We start from the raw sequence: 14,860 nt of genomic DNA, 5'->3' as shown, positions 1-14,860 counted from the left end.
TTCGCTGACCTACCGATGCAATTAATACAAATACAAATAATGAAAAGAAAATGAGCTAGCTAGCCAACACGTAATACCAGTTTCAGAACTGACTACGCGGTAGTACAGTTAATTACGATCCTATAAGCTAAAGTAGTAGTCCCAGCCTATGTTCTATACCATCCGCCCTGGTAATAGTTAAAAAGCAGAACAGCTCTTTTCAGAACTGAGAACTCTTCCGAACACCTGAACAGCCTACTCCGCGGTAGTAGAATAAAGAACAAACTCTACCTGGCAAGTAGATACACACATGGTGGTGTTATATCGCAAACCAAAATGTGTATTCGGTTTGCTGGTTGAAGCCTATGGACCGGGCTTAACGTACTTGCAAGCCAACTCACAATTCATTCCATAGAGATGGTGTCGATTAGGAATTTTAACAATGTTAATTTCAAGAAGGATTTGAAACTTTGCATGGTGGAAATACGGTATAGAAAGGTTTGCGGTAACACCATGTAATGACTATCTCTAATGAGTTGGGGTGGTTCTGAAAAGAACCGTTGGTACTCAGTACTCAAGCAGCTTGCAGCATCAGCGTACAGCTTTCTGCAGAAGACGATCAGAGCATACTGATCGAAACGTCGAGTTGAAACCAAAGGTTCTTTTCATTATTATTATTATTTTATTTGCCATAACAGTACAAAACAAAATACAATAACAATATACCCCGAGATGGGCTAGGGACAACAAAAGCAAATACATACTATGATCCGTAGATCTGGGCCCAATTTCATAGAGCTGCTTAAGCAAAAATATTTGCTTAAGCAAAAAAATCCTTGCTTAGTAAAACCAGATTACAGGCCAAGACTCCACTCAATTGTTATGCTAAGTAAACAACAGCTAAATACCAGTCAAAAGCAACGTATATGGAATGAAATTTAGGCCAGTAACTTGTGTAAAATAAGCAAGCCATTTTCGTGCTTAAAGTCACCTGGAAATATAATTTTTTGTTTCTTTCAAACATAAGAGTATATGCTTACGAACAATAAAACAATTTTTTTTAGTAATTGTTTGTCACGATTTATATGTTTAAAAAATATATAAAGTTGTTTGGGGGCTGACTCCGCCTACCCCTTTTGTGACGTCAATCGAGGCAGACTTTGCCTGCAATGCGTATAGTAAACACACGTGCAAAGTAGATGTACGTCCCAGTCGTGAGTTGGTACATTTCAAAAAGTGTTTTTCTGCATTCAGCAGCAATACACCTGGTCGGCATTGCCGGAAAAAAAAGTCTGCCTCGATTGACGTCACGAACAGCGCCCCCTCGGGTCGGGGTCTACTCTTAAATTTGTAAACAACATAAGAACTATTTTTTTAAAACCTTAGTTAACTGTTTATTCACATTCCACTCATCAAAACACATATGTTAGTGACAAAAGCTTTATTTTGAAAAAATACCACTTCCAGGTGACTTTCAGCATTTTTTTTGCTTAAGCAGCTCTATGAAATTGACCCCTGTTGCCCCACATCTGGGGTACACAATAAAATTAATATAGATTTAACATAATATATTTTCAGAACCACCCCAACTCATTAGAGATAGTCATTACATGGTGTTACCGCAAACCTTTCTATAATGTTAATTTCATCCATTTACTTCCTATTTCCATTCTTGTGTTTTATTAGATTCGAGGTTGTGTCCGAAAGACTGCACATGTAAGATGAATGATGATCTTTTCAAAGGAACACTAATGGTGCATGCTAACTGCACTGGGCACCATAACATGTCACAAGTTTTAGAATCCCTACCTCGGATGACAAATGGAATGTGAGTTTTATTTTTTGGTTTTCTCATACTTGTGCTGAGATGATCTTTTCGTCAAGGAAAAACAACAAATCCAAACAAGGGGGTACTTATACTACTAAACTGGCAACAGCCAATCTCTCCCATTTAAAGCCATTGGACACTTTCTGTAAAAAGTATTGTCCAGGTCTCACACTTCGTGTATCACATCTTATATAAAATAACAAACCTGTGACAATTTTGGCTCAATCGGTCATCGGAGTCGGGAGAAAATAACGAGAAAACCCACTCTTGTTTCCGCACGTTTCGCCGTGTCATGACATGTGTTTAAAATAAATCCGCAATTCTCGCTATCGAGAATTGATATTGTTTTAATGTTTTCTCAAAAAGTAAAGCATTTCATGGAATAATATTTCAAGGGAAGTTTTTCACCATTACCTTCTGAAAACCCTGTAAACTATATTTGTAGATCTGTGGAAAAAAAAATGGACAAAATCTCCTGGGGTATATTTCACAAAGAGTTAGAACTAGTCTTATCTCGAGTTTATTTAGAGGGTGGGTTCAATTCTTCTTACGTAGTTGGATACGGAACTGAACCCATCCTAAGTCCTAAGATGAATCCTAAGTTAGGAAGAGTTTGGTGACATCGACGGCTGTCCATTTCTGGGCAAGGCCAACCTGGAATTTGGGATAGTAGCTCAGAATCTACGGAGACTGTATAAAATTCATCTTATGATCTTCCATCTTTTTAGAGGAACGTCAATTCCTACCTTCAGCTCCACTGAGTTTCTGCATGTCTATGTTTTCTTCCTTGTAGCCCATAACCTAGAGTGGCTTTTAGTCTTGTTTTAGGCAACTTGCATAAAAAAACGTCCCAAAGGCCATGTTTTTTGTTGATTGATTGATAGATTAATTAATTGATTAATTTATGAGTAAACACTTGTCTTTTTATGTTACAGTACCTTGAGGCGAGGATCAATAACTGACTTACCTGCGGGCGTCTTCGAAAACTTGCCGTTTCTTGTTAGAATGTGAGTTAAATGTTGAATATTAATTTTTGTTTTACCCATACACCGATGTGTGTTACTGTTAGCACTGTGAACTCGGTACTTTGTCGAGCTCTAAGCAGAGGCAATCGGTGGGATTCGAACCGACGATCTATGCATTATAGAGCAGTGTCCAGTATACAATTGTTGCACGCTGTGACGGGCGGGGTCCATGGCGTTTTGTACACCCGAGGGGGAAAATGGAACCCGAGGCGAAGCCGAGGGTGCCATTTTCCCTCGAGGGTGTACAAAACCCATGGACCCCAGTCACAAACATTATTACGCCGGACTATTCATTGTTTTATAAGCAGACGAACGAGAAACAACTTCCTCGAACCCGCGGTTGTTTCGTACACAGCGCGAAATCGACCAACGCTGGGAACGATCAAGGTGATGTGCACCCGGTGTACATCACTTTTCATGTTACCCGGCGCGTCGCGAGCCATGTAACATGCGTTTTTGTTGCGCGTCACATGATTGGTTCTCGACCAATCAAACTTCACAATTTGCACAGAGGTATAACAATCCGATTTGTTACACTGCTTAAACCATCTGATGGATTAATACTGGTTTGTTAATAACTAAATGAATGACACGAGGTACACAGCCGCTGGCAAATAACGTCTATACCTCATTTTGCAAATGTTGATTCATACAATTTGTGTCATAGCTTAGAAGCTATATCGCAATAAATAGATAAGTGTGGCATTTACAAAAGGTGGGCTTCATCATACACATGAATACACACAGCTTAAATGATAATAATGATGATGGTCTGCTTTATCGAAGCCGTAGAGAATGTATAGCAAAAATTAACCAAATGTACAAAGTGTATTAATTTGTTTTCTATTTCTAATATAGGTTTCCTCGGTCAAATTCGGCAAATGAGCAGTCAATTCCATTGTCATGCGATCGAATTAAAACTATTTTGTCTCTTCGGTTGTTACTGCAATTCAAATTCAGGATTCGGCCATTCAATTTTGTTTTGAATCGAATCAAATTCCTTTAGCACTCTGTTCAATTTAACGTATCGTCATTCGTTTTCGTGGCACACACGCCTCAAGAAGCGTCTGTGAATGCTGCTTTGATGAACTGTTAAATTGAATGATTATTTTGTTAAATCGAATGACGCAACATTACATTTGACTAATGATAAAACGAAATCGAATGACCCCTTTCAGAAGCATTCGATTTCGCGCGAATAAAATAGCTTGGTGGTTTAATTGACTGCTCATTTGCCGAAATGTGACCGAGAAAACCCATATTATTACATTAAAATTTAAACAGATGGCCTTAAGATCAAAACCGAATCAATATACAAATTGAGAGGACAGACGAATCGTAACAACAAATAATTACGTTAAAATTGCAGAAACAACGAACACAATGGCCAAGTCGTTTGAGCGACACACGGATGGTTAAAACTGATGATTATGAGTTACAGTGTCTAAAAGGTTAAAGACCACGTCGAGAGCCTGTCTGAAGATAGACCTAGAGGGTTTCACCTGCTATTGCAAAACAAATTAACAAGTATTTAGGGAAAATGTGTTTCCATTCTGCATGTTGGTGACCTGTAGGCCATGAGGGTTTAATATCGACTACACTTGCCCGAGTGTACAATATCATTATGTGGTTGATAGTTTCAGTGTTGTTGACTCGAGTCGCTGTCTTGGTCTCGGGTCAGACTCGAGTCGCCAATTTTCAATATAGTGCGCCACCAAGCGTTAGGGAACGCAACTATTCCCAGAGCATAAACATCTGACGTCACACTTAACATACATGCAATGTCGTGTAAACAATGTGAAACAGATAATCAAACTATTACCATCAGAGTCAGCTGACTCCACCGCGCAGTGGCACTCAATTCTCCGATTAGTTTAGTTTTTGTTTCGTTCATTTAAAGTTGTTTTGAATATAGGGCTCAACAAAATAAATTTGATCTCGTTTAAAACCAATGGCCCAGTGGAAGGGGCTCCCGACTGTACACTGAAAGGTCACGGGATCGAATCTCGCCGTTTAACCTTCTTTTTTTTTTCCTTTTTTTTTATCAAACAAGTGTATAGGTTTGTTTTATGTTTTTTCCACTCTAAAAGTATATGTTTACACGGATATGAACTTGAATTTGTGGTATTGGAATTTAATGAAAATGTAAACTAAAAAGGGCCAGACAAAAAATTATATATATATAAATGCTCAGATTAATTATTGGGAAGCTAAACGAACGCACCCAATATCATGTGTAAAGTATGGACCGAAGGTTCATTAAGTCATAAATGCTAATTACCCTGGGGGGTCCCACCATGGTGTAGTGGTAGGGCTTCGGACTGCGAAGCGAAAGGTCCCCGGTTCGAGCCACGGTGGTGACAGCGCGGTGAGCCGACCGCGAAGTCTTATAGCGCAGTTGCACTCGATGCCAGTACGTGCCTGGGAAAAAACTTCAACTTAACTCGAACCTATGTTTTTTTCCTTTTTTTTTTTTTTTTTTTTTACATAGTTTTTACTATAAAAAAAAGAAAAAGAAAAAAAGGAGCGGGATTCGATCCGGAATCTTTCGGTGCAGAGTCCGGAGCCTTTGGGCCACGTCTCATATAATACCTAAATTGCGTTAAACCTAAATATCAAAGACATTATTGCTCACTCAAATATCAGAATAATTCAAGTCTGACACTTTTTTCGTTGTAGACATCCGAAAGCAAATACATTTGTGCAACAGTTTTTGTTTTTCCTTCTTATCACTCTCTTGCAACTTCGATGACAAATTTAGTCAAGCCTGTATGATGGCGACCAGTCAACAAGCTTCACGTTGTGCTCTCACTCTTTTGCTCTTTTGGGTAGTTCTGAGCACTCTAACCTGTTTGAATTTTACTTCATGTGATAGAGGTTCCCTTGCTGACAACTTTGGTGTATTTCATCATCAGTTTCCTGTTAACAGGAAAAGGTTTTGTAAAGGTTGTAAAGGTTTTGTGAAGGTTTTGTTATGTTATGCATAATATGTTAGGATACACCATCTTCATAATGATATACCAAAAGAATACTGGTCTTTGACAATTGCCGAACATGTCCAATGGGTTGGTTTCACAAAGAGTTAGGACTAGTCCTAACTTAGGTCTAGTCCTTGGAAATTAAAAAACTGCATGGATAGTCCTAAGTTAGGACGAGTAACTGGTCCTAACTCGAGATAAGACTAGTCCTAACTCTTTGTGAAACCCACCCCAGTGCCTTTAAAGGCAGTGGACACTATTGGTATTTACTCAAAATAATTATTAGCGTAAAACCTTTCTTGGTGACGAGTAATGGGGAGAGGTTGATGGTATAAAACATTGTGAGAAACGGCTCCCTCTGAAGTGCCATAGTTTTCGAGAAAGAAGTAATTTTCCATGAATTTGATTTCGAGACCTCAGGTTTAGAACTTGAGGTCTCGAAATCAACCATCTAAACGCACACAACTCCGTGTGACAAGGGTGTTTTCTTCTTTCATTATTATCTCGCAACTTTGATGACCGATTGAGCTCAAATTTTCACAGGTTTGGTATTCTATGCATATGTTGAGATACACCAACTGTGAAGACTAGTCTTTGACAATTACCAATAGTGTCCACTGTCTTTAAGGCTACTCATAACTTGTCCTAACTCGAGATAAAACAAGTCTTAACTCTTTGCGAAACCCAAACCCACCCCAGTGCCTTTAACTTTATCAGAATCATCGTTATTAAAGAATACTGGAAATATTGAAAGAATTATGTTCTTTGACAATTCCCCGCGCTTTTCTGCTCGCGTAACTTAATACTCCCCCAGCTGCGCTTCGGTCTGAAAACGCACATAAATCGATATCAAATTTACTTCTACATTTTGTAACGACTGTAAACTAGATCAGAGGGGACACTGAATGCTGTAGAAAAATAATGAATCATTGATGTGTTCCTGCTGTTTGGAAATCCATACTTAACGGCTGTTGACACTATTGGGAATTGTCAAAGACCAGTCTTCTCAATTGTTGTATTTCAACAAATGCATAAAATAACAAACCTGTGAAATTTTGAGCTCAACTAGTCGTCGAAGTTACGAGATAATGATAACAAAAAAACCTTGTCTTACGAAGTCGTGTGCGTTTAAATTCTTAACTTGAGGTATCGAAATCAAACGCGTGGAGAACTACTTCTTTCTCGAAAAATATGGCACTTCAGAGCGATCCGTTTCTCATAATGTTTTATACCATCAACCTCTCCCCATTACTCGTCACCAAGAAAGGTTTTATTCTAATAATTATTTTGAGTAACTCCCAATAGTGTCCACTGCCTTTATTTGAATTTTTTTAATATTGCTTGCTATAAAGTAAAATGATTTTCTTATCAGAGATGTTTTAACATCTCTGATAAGAAAATCATTAATATTCTTTATCCCCGATGCAAATTTTACAATTCGCATCGGGGATAAAGAATATTAATTTTGGTTTTTACCCATACACCGATGTGTGTTAGCTGTACTGATTTGCTTATCATTATCATAGTCGCTCTATTGCGCAGTGAGCGCTTTCTTCTCGGATTTTTGCGCCATCAAATAATTCTTATTTTTGTTTCATCTTATCACAGCGTGCAAAAGACAGACAAAATGTTCTAAATTTGTGTGCTTAATCTCATCTTGATTCAATTCCCTCTAAGCATATCAACTGTTTTTTTTTTTACCCCACAGAGATTTGGAGAGAAACCTACTCACACGATTAAAAACAGGAGTTTTCGATGGTCTGGCATATTTACAAATATTGTAAGTTTTCAAATAAATATTTGTTTGTTTATTTAAAGGCAGTGGACACTATTGGTATTTACTCAAAATAATTATTAGCATAAACCTCACTTGGTAACGAGTAATGGGGAGAGGTTGATAGTATAAAACTTTGTGAGAAACGGCTCCCTCTCAAGTTATTTTCTGTCATAGTCATCTCGCAACTCCGACGACCAATCGAGCTCAAATTTTCACAGGTTTTTTATTTTGTGTATATGTCAATATACACCAAGTGAGAAGACTGGATTTCGACAGTTACCAATAGTGCCCATTGTCTGTAATGCCCATATTTTGTGCTTTCATTGTTTTACATTGCATGTAAAGTTATCTATTTTTACTGTTGTCATGTTTTATAACGTCCATCTAATGTCCATATACATTGCGGCATCAGGAGATTAAAGGCCCTGGATCGGTCGAGTTGGTCTATACAAAGCGTTTGAAACCAATAGTTATATAAAAATGCATTATGGTTGGAAAGATGTTGTAAAAGTATAGTACAGTGATCCACACAAACATGCCTCCAAATTGCATGGTTTCCATTTTACTGTGCGAACTAACACGGTCGGCCATTTATGGTAGTCAAAAATTTGACTCCCATCAATGGCCGACCGTGTTAGTCGACGAGGTAAAAGGAAAACCGTGCAATTTCGAAGCATATTTGTGTAGATCATTGTATTCTATACTTTTACAACATCTTTCTACCCATATGCATTTTATAACAAACATTTACCAACGCTTTTTATAGACCAACTCGACCGATCCAAGGTAACGTGTTCCTTTAACTGGATAATAATTTAGTTCACCTTTTCTTTTTTAAGTCCATCAGGGATGCTACTCTTGTGTTTTTCTCTCTCTCATATCTACATGTATTTATTTTCTACCGTTCTCATTTTGTAACCTGCATGTTTACCTGTAAAATTAATAAATGAAAATGAAATATAAAAAAACTCGTTGTTGCTTTTTTGCGCGGGTTTTATTTTGACTTTGGAAGAACTTGGTCTACTTGTGGTTTCAAACTGTTCTCACTGCCTCCTGTTTTATGGTGTTTTAGGGTGTTTTGACAGGATCTTGATTTGCTTTTGTTGTAATATTTTCCACTGTGTGATTTTAATAGCGTTTGAGTGCAATCTCATCTGTATGGTTCAATGTTACACACATTTTTCGTTTGCATGGATCTGGCTTTACATTAATTCAAGATGACCGTTTTTTATACTTATATTATGTATAACCTTGTCCATTATTTTTGTAATTATATGTATAAAGGTTTAAAACACACAAACAAAACTCTTTGTTTTTTTTCAGAAAAATTAACGTGAATAACTTGGTAGACATAGATGACGGAGTGTTTGCAACTTTGGCGTCAATTAGGAAACTGCTGTAAGTATGTTGGGTAAAAGGAAGGCACTGGAAAATATTGGTATTTACTCAAAATTATTGTTGAGCTTATGGCATGAAAACTTCCTTAAAGCCATTGGAACCTTTCGGTACAGAAATAGAGAAAAAAAATCACAGATTTACAAATAACTTACAGGGTTTACAGAAGGTAGTGGTGAAATACTTCTCTTGAAATATTATTCCATGAAATGCTTTACTTTTTGAGAAAACAGTAAAACAATATCAATTCTCGTTAACGAGAATTACGGATTTATTTTAAACCACAGTCATGACACGGCGAAACGCGCGGATACAAGGGTGGTTTTTCCCATTATTTTCTCCCGACTCCGATGACCAATTGAGCCTAAATTTTCACAAGTTTGTTATTTGATATAGAAGTTGTGATACACGAAGTGTGGGCCTTGGACAATACTGTTTACCGAAAGGGTCCAATGGCTTTAAATAAGGGAATAAAAGGGTAGCGAGGAGTTCTTAAACTGCCCTTTAAAACCGGCAGGGTCGTGGCCGTGCAACAAAGGTCGGAGCCAAAGGCGTAATAAAGTATGGAACCCGTACGGTAAAACTTATCTGTTTTCCGACGTCCTTGAGCTCTGGGCCCAATTTCATAGAGCTGCTGCTAAGCAAAACAATTTGCTAAGCATGATATTTCTTCCCCAATAAAAACAGCATTACCAGCCACATTTCAATTTGTTACATAATGCTTGTTACGGGTACTCAGCTTTTGTTTGCTTATACAGAGAATCACATTGAAATTTGGTTGGTAAATCTGTTTTTATCAAGGGAAAAAATTTCATGCTGAGCAAATTGTTGTGCTTAGCAGCTCTATGAAATTGGGCCCTGTTCGTATGTTGCATTTTGATGACTGAACGAACGCATTCGAACGCGTAGTAAGCATCTAAACGTATCCGAAAACAACCGGTTATAAACAGCTCCAGCTGGTAATTATCAAAGTTTTAAACGGTGCCTTATTTTTTTGTTTAATCAACACCCCAAAATGTACAAAGTAGCAAATTAAATCCATTTTGAGCACAGTGACCTGTGCTACCACTTGACAAGCTATCCACCAATATGAATAGCGAAACTGTCTAAGGTATTTATGAACAACTATTAATTACATCTTTATATTGTTGATTATTGCTGACTTTTTAACATCATGTGTTTACCTACAGACGGCTTGATGGGAACAAGCTAGTCAGTCTAAGGGAAGGAATGTTTCGAGGTCTTGACAGACTGTTTATTCTGTGAGTATTATTAGTGTTGTATTTTTTTACGGACTCTTGCTCTCTCTACATATAAACATGTTTATGTTACACTTAGTTATCGGTTAATTTATCGTCATTAGCAATTATTCTTTAAAGGCAGTGGACACTATTGGTAATTACTCAAAATAATGATCAGCATAAAACCGCGCTTGCTAACGAGAACTGGGGAGAGGTTGATAGTATAAAACATTGTGAAAAATGGCTCCCTCTGAAGTTACATAGTTTTCGAGAAAGAAGTAACTCTCCAAGAATTTGATTTCGAGACCTCAAGTTTAGAATTTTAGGTCTCGAAATCAAGTTTCTGAACGCACACAACTTCGTGTGACAAGGGTGTTTTTTTTTTCTTTCATATTTATCTCACAACTCCAGCGACCAATCGAGCTCAAATTTTCACAGGTTTGTTATTTTATGCACCAAGTGAGAAGACTGGTCATTGACATTTACCAATAGTGTCCATTGTCTTTAAAACATTCAACCCGTTAGTGAAACATGTAGGGCCAACCTAGAAAAAAAAAGAATTCCGACGTTTAAAAATGCAATTTGATCTAAAAATTTAAATTACGGAATACCGCTATGGTAACGTGACGTCATTAAAGACACCTTTGATGATTGCCAACGATCAGTCTTCTTACTTGGTGTACTTCAACTTACGCATAAAATAACAAACCAGTTGATTTCATTTGGTTGCAATGGAAGAAAAACTACCCTTGTCAGTAGAAGTTGTGTGATTTCTGATGCTTGATTTCGAGACCTCAATTTCTAAATCTGAAGTCTAAAAATCAAATTCATGATAAAAGGTACTTCTTTCTCGAACACTATGTTACTTCACAGGGAGCCGGTTCTCACAATGGTATAAACTTCCAACAACTCACCATCGATCGTAAACAAGTGTTTATGCTAACACTTATATTGAGTAACGTGTCACTGCCTTTAACTAATGCTAGCGTTTATACAATTTTTCCTTTTGGTTAAAGGCAGTTTGCCACAGCTAATTCTGTTTTCTCAGTTAATAATATTGACACACGCAAAGTTAACCCTTTCCACTTTTTGTTTACATACATGATTGGATGGTACCCAGACGTCTCGGCAGGAATCAGATTACATCTCTAAAGGCAAACACATTCCGTCATCTGAGCAGTCTCATCTCACTGTAAGTTCAATGACCAACAGACCTTTTTGAATAACCTCTTTTTGCTATGAAAGTCACCATCTTGTAGGGCAAATCGTATGCGCGTCCACACGCACACGGACGCCATCTTGTAGGTCAGATATTTGAACGGTGACGTCATATTCATTACGGTCTATAGCTGTTCCGATTTTACTTATTATTTTTTCCAACAGTAGGCTACAACTCACAGTACAAAATAGTCCCCATGTAAATAACATTGACAAGTTAGTGTTAAGACCACCATAGAAGTGTTTTTGATATCATGTTTCTCTTTCTTCCAGTGATCTTGTGAGTAATCAGATATCATCAGTTGAACCAGGTGCATTCGAAGGATTAACAAACCTCCTAGTCTTGTAAGTGAATTGTCAATCATTTTATTTTCATACGGTTATTAACTGGAATTTTAAAGAAAAGTATACGCACTTAATTTGCATTCCAAATGCACAAAACACAAACAAAATGCAAGTTGGGGAGGTAGTGCTTTCTGCTCAACCGGCCAGACTTCGAATTCATGATACCCAAGCCTACATACGTGGACTGTGAAAAGGTAACCCTTTTTCAGCCCTAGGAGTAGGTGGCAACGGCCTCTGGAAAATATAATTGTAGGAGTGGCCTTCAGGCTTTGTGTGGCAGGCGACTTGCATAAAAACAAAAATATATATATATATAATGAATAGGGTAGATGACCTTAGCTTTCGATCCAATCCGGACCTTCTTCAGAGGCATAAAACAAGTACAAACAAATACATATCCATTTATAGAAAAAGAGAGGGGAAAGGGATTAAGGAAAGGATATATATATATATAATTTATATATATGGGCTGAGTTCATCCTAAAAGTTGCAAGACAAAGAACATTGTCTGAATATACTTTGTTGCCAAGAATTGTGTACTTCCAGACGTCTCAATTTGTTAAAGATTTTAAGAATAACCTCTCCAAATAATGTGTATTATCATTTGTCTCATTGTTACAAAAGTCCTGGCCTTCCCGTACATGTCGGCACAAATTACATTCAGCACAGAGGAATCAATCGTCTCTATTAGGATTTAGACTCATAGGTCTTCTGAAATCGTCTGAAGATTATAGTAAAACATGTCGAACTTGAAGTACAATGTTTGCACTTTCGTCATGATTTCAACTCATAGTTAACCATTAAAGGAACACGGTACATTGGCTCGGACGAGTTGGTCTATACAAAGCATTTGTAACCGTTTGTTATAAAATGCATAATATGATGGAAAGAGAGATGTTTTGAAAGTAGAATTAAATGATCCACACAAATTTGCCTCTATGCATTTTATAACAAACGGTTACAAACGCTTTTCAAAGACCAACTCGACCGATCCAAGGCAACGTGTTCCTATAACCCACGCGTTACTATACTTGGCACTCGCGATTATGTGATTTCTCTTGTCACTATTAAAGGAACACGTTGCCTTGGATCGGACGAGTTGGTCAAAACAAAAGCGTTTGTAACCGTTTTGTATATAATGCATATGGTTGGAAAGATGTTTTAAAAGTAGAATACAATGATACACACAAGTTTGCCACGAAATTGCGTGGTTTTCCTTCTACTGTGCGAACTAACACGGTCGGCCATTTATGGGAGTCAAAATTTTGACCCCCATAAATGGCCGACGTTTTAGTCGACGAGGTAAAAGAAAAACCACGCAATTTCGAGGCATGTTTGTGTGGATCATTGTATTCTACTTTTACAACATCTTTCTACCCATATGCATTTTATAAAAAACGGTTACAAACGCTTTTCAAAGACCAACTCGACCGATCCAAGGCAATGTGTTCCTTTAAGGCCGGTTTATAGTCGGTCGCGCGGTGGTCGTGGGATGGAAATCTTGCGCGAAATCTTTAGTTGCTCACTCTCTTCCTAAATTGTCTTACGGTTATGCAGTTGCCCAAACAAACATAACTGTTTTTCTGTTTGACAATTCACAGACATTTACAGGATAATCAGCTTAAAGTTATTGAAGCCAACACATTTTCCGGACTGCAGTTGGTTAATCATTTGTAAGTAAATGTTATGATTTGTTTTGATAACTGGTTTTAGCCGGAATCTTAAAGCCATTATACACTTTCGGAACAGAAAAAAAAAAAAAAAAAAAAATGTTCACAGATATTTACAAATAACTCACAGGGTTTACAGAAGGTAATGATGAAAGACTTCTCTTGAAATATTATTCCATAAAATGCTTTACTTTTTGAGAAAACACTAAAACAATTTTCAATTCTCGAAAGCGAGAATTACGAATTTATTTTAAACTAATGCCATGACACGGCGAAATAACAAGGGTGGGTTTTCCCGTTATTTTCTCCCGACTCCGATGACCTATTGAGCCTAAATTTTCACAGGTTTGTTATTTGATATATAAGTTGTGATACACGATGTGTGGGCCTTTGAACAACACTGTTTACCGAAAGTGTCCAATGACTTTAAACAAGTGAGGAATTTCCCGATTGATTTGACGATGACACAGGGTAGTCCAACCGCCGGAGGGTCCACCGAAGGAGAAGTTATGGTTGGCTGAAGGAGAATCCACGATAGTAAATCCACGCTACCCTCATTAGCTAGAATATTGAAATAGTTTTTGGGGCTGCTTGGCAAATTTTAAACTTTCTGTCTGTTTTTTGATGTATGTCTTTGCTATTTTTATGGCGTGTTTCTGCTAGTTAATGTTTTTTTTCCCTCAAATTTGTGTGTATTTATGTATGTATTTTGCCTGTTTATTGTTAATTCCATATTTCTTAATTCTGTAAAAACTTTGTAAATTTGAATGTTGTCAACCTTTTGGTTGTTTTTTATTCAGATTAAAATAAACCATTAATATAAATTTGTCAATAGAGGGCGCTACTACTGTGATCATACAGTTCACCGTATAAGGGGTGTATGAAGCATGTATGGTCTCCTGTCACAACGACAACATAGGTCTAGATATCTGAGTTGGGAGAGCGCAGGCACAATATTCCGTAATTTGCAGGTTCTATTCCCGTTCTTGTATTTCTTTTCTTTGCACAACTCTATTTCTTGAACTATATTTTGTAAACATTCGGCGCGATATATTCACAAGATCTCGGTACACTGGTTCGTGTACTCCAGAGCTGCATTTAAACTACTCAAGTTACGTAAGGGTCCGTTTGAGCTACAATAGTGGGTGCGTTTGTTAGCTTCCCTGGGTCTACCCCGCGGTGCTCACTCGGGCGAGTCCCTGACAAGAGCTAAACGAACGACCACTCACCGCTCTCGTAGTGACGTCATTTACCTGCGCCAGCCCCCAAATGACCCACTCCACAAGCAGGGCACTGGGGGCTGACCCGGATGAGCCCGTGGAATGACGTCAAAGCTATTCGAACGCACCGGGGGAAGACCGGGGTCGACCCAGGGGAGCTAGACGAACGCACCCACATAAGGAT

General features: G+C 37.8%; 1 protein-coding gene across 1 annotated transcript in view; it reads left to right on the top strand.

The window, feature by feature from the left end:
* LOC139943164 (uncharacterized) overlaps window positions 1-14,860 on the top strand; it is a 59,580-nt gene that overhangs the window by 40,706 nt on the left and 4,014 nt on the right. Inside the window, exons 5-12 of the mRNA XM_071939983.1 lie at window positions 1,666-1,807; window positions 2,743-2,814; window positions 7,519-7,590; window positions 8,911-8,985; window positions 10,173-10,244; window positions 11,344-11,415; window positions 11,715-11,786; window positions 13,388-13,459. Of these exons, the coding sequence (XP_071796084.1) occupies window positions 1,666-1,807; window positions 2,743-2,814; window positions 7,519-7,590; window positions 8,911-8,985; window positions 10,173-10,244; window positions 11,344-11,415; window positions 11,715-11,786; window positions 13,388-13,459 (649 nt within the window). The remainder of the gene's footprint in view (window positions 1-1,665; window positions 1,808-2,742; window positions 2,815-7,518; window positions 7,591-8,910; window positions 8,986-10,172; window positions 10,245-11,343; window positions 11,416-11,714; window positions 11,787-13,387; window positions 13,460-14,860) is intronic.

The sequence above is a fragment of the Asterias amurensis genome, chromosome 10 (genome assembly GCF_032118995.1).
Source record: "Asterias amurensis chromosome 10, ASM3211899v1".
In the NCBI taxonomy this organism is placed as follows: domain Eukaryota; kingdom Metazoa; phylum Echinodermata; class Asteroidea; order Forcipulatida; family Asteriidae; genus Asterias; species Asterias amurensis.
The sequence above is the reverse complement of the archived record's forward strand: the minus strand, read 5'-3'. Positions and strand labels throughout refer to the sequence as shown.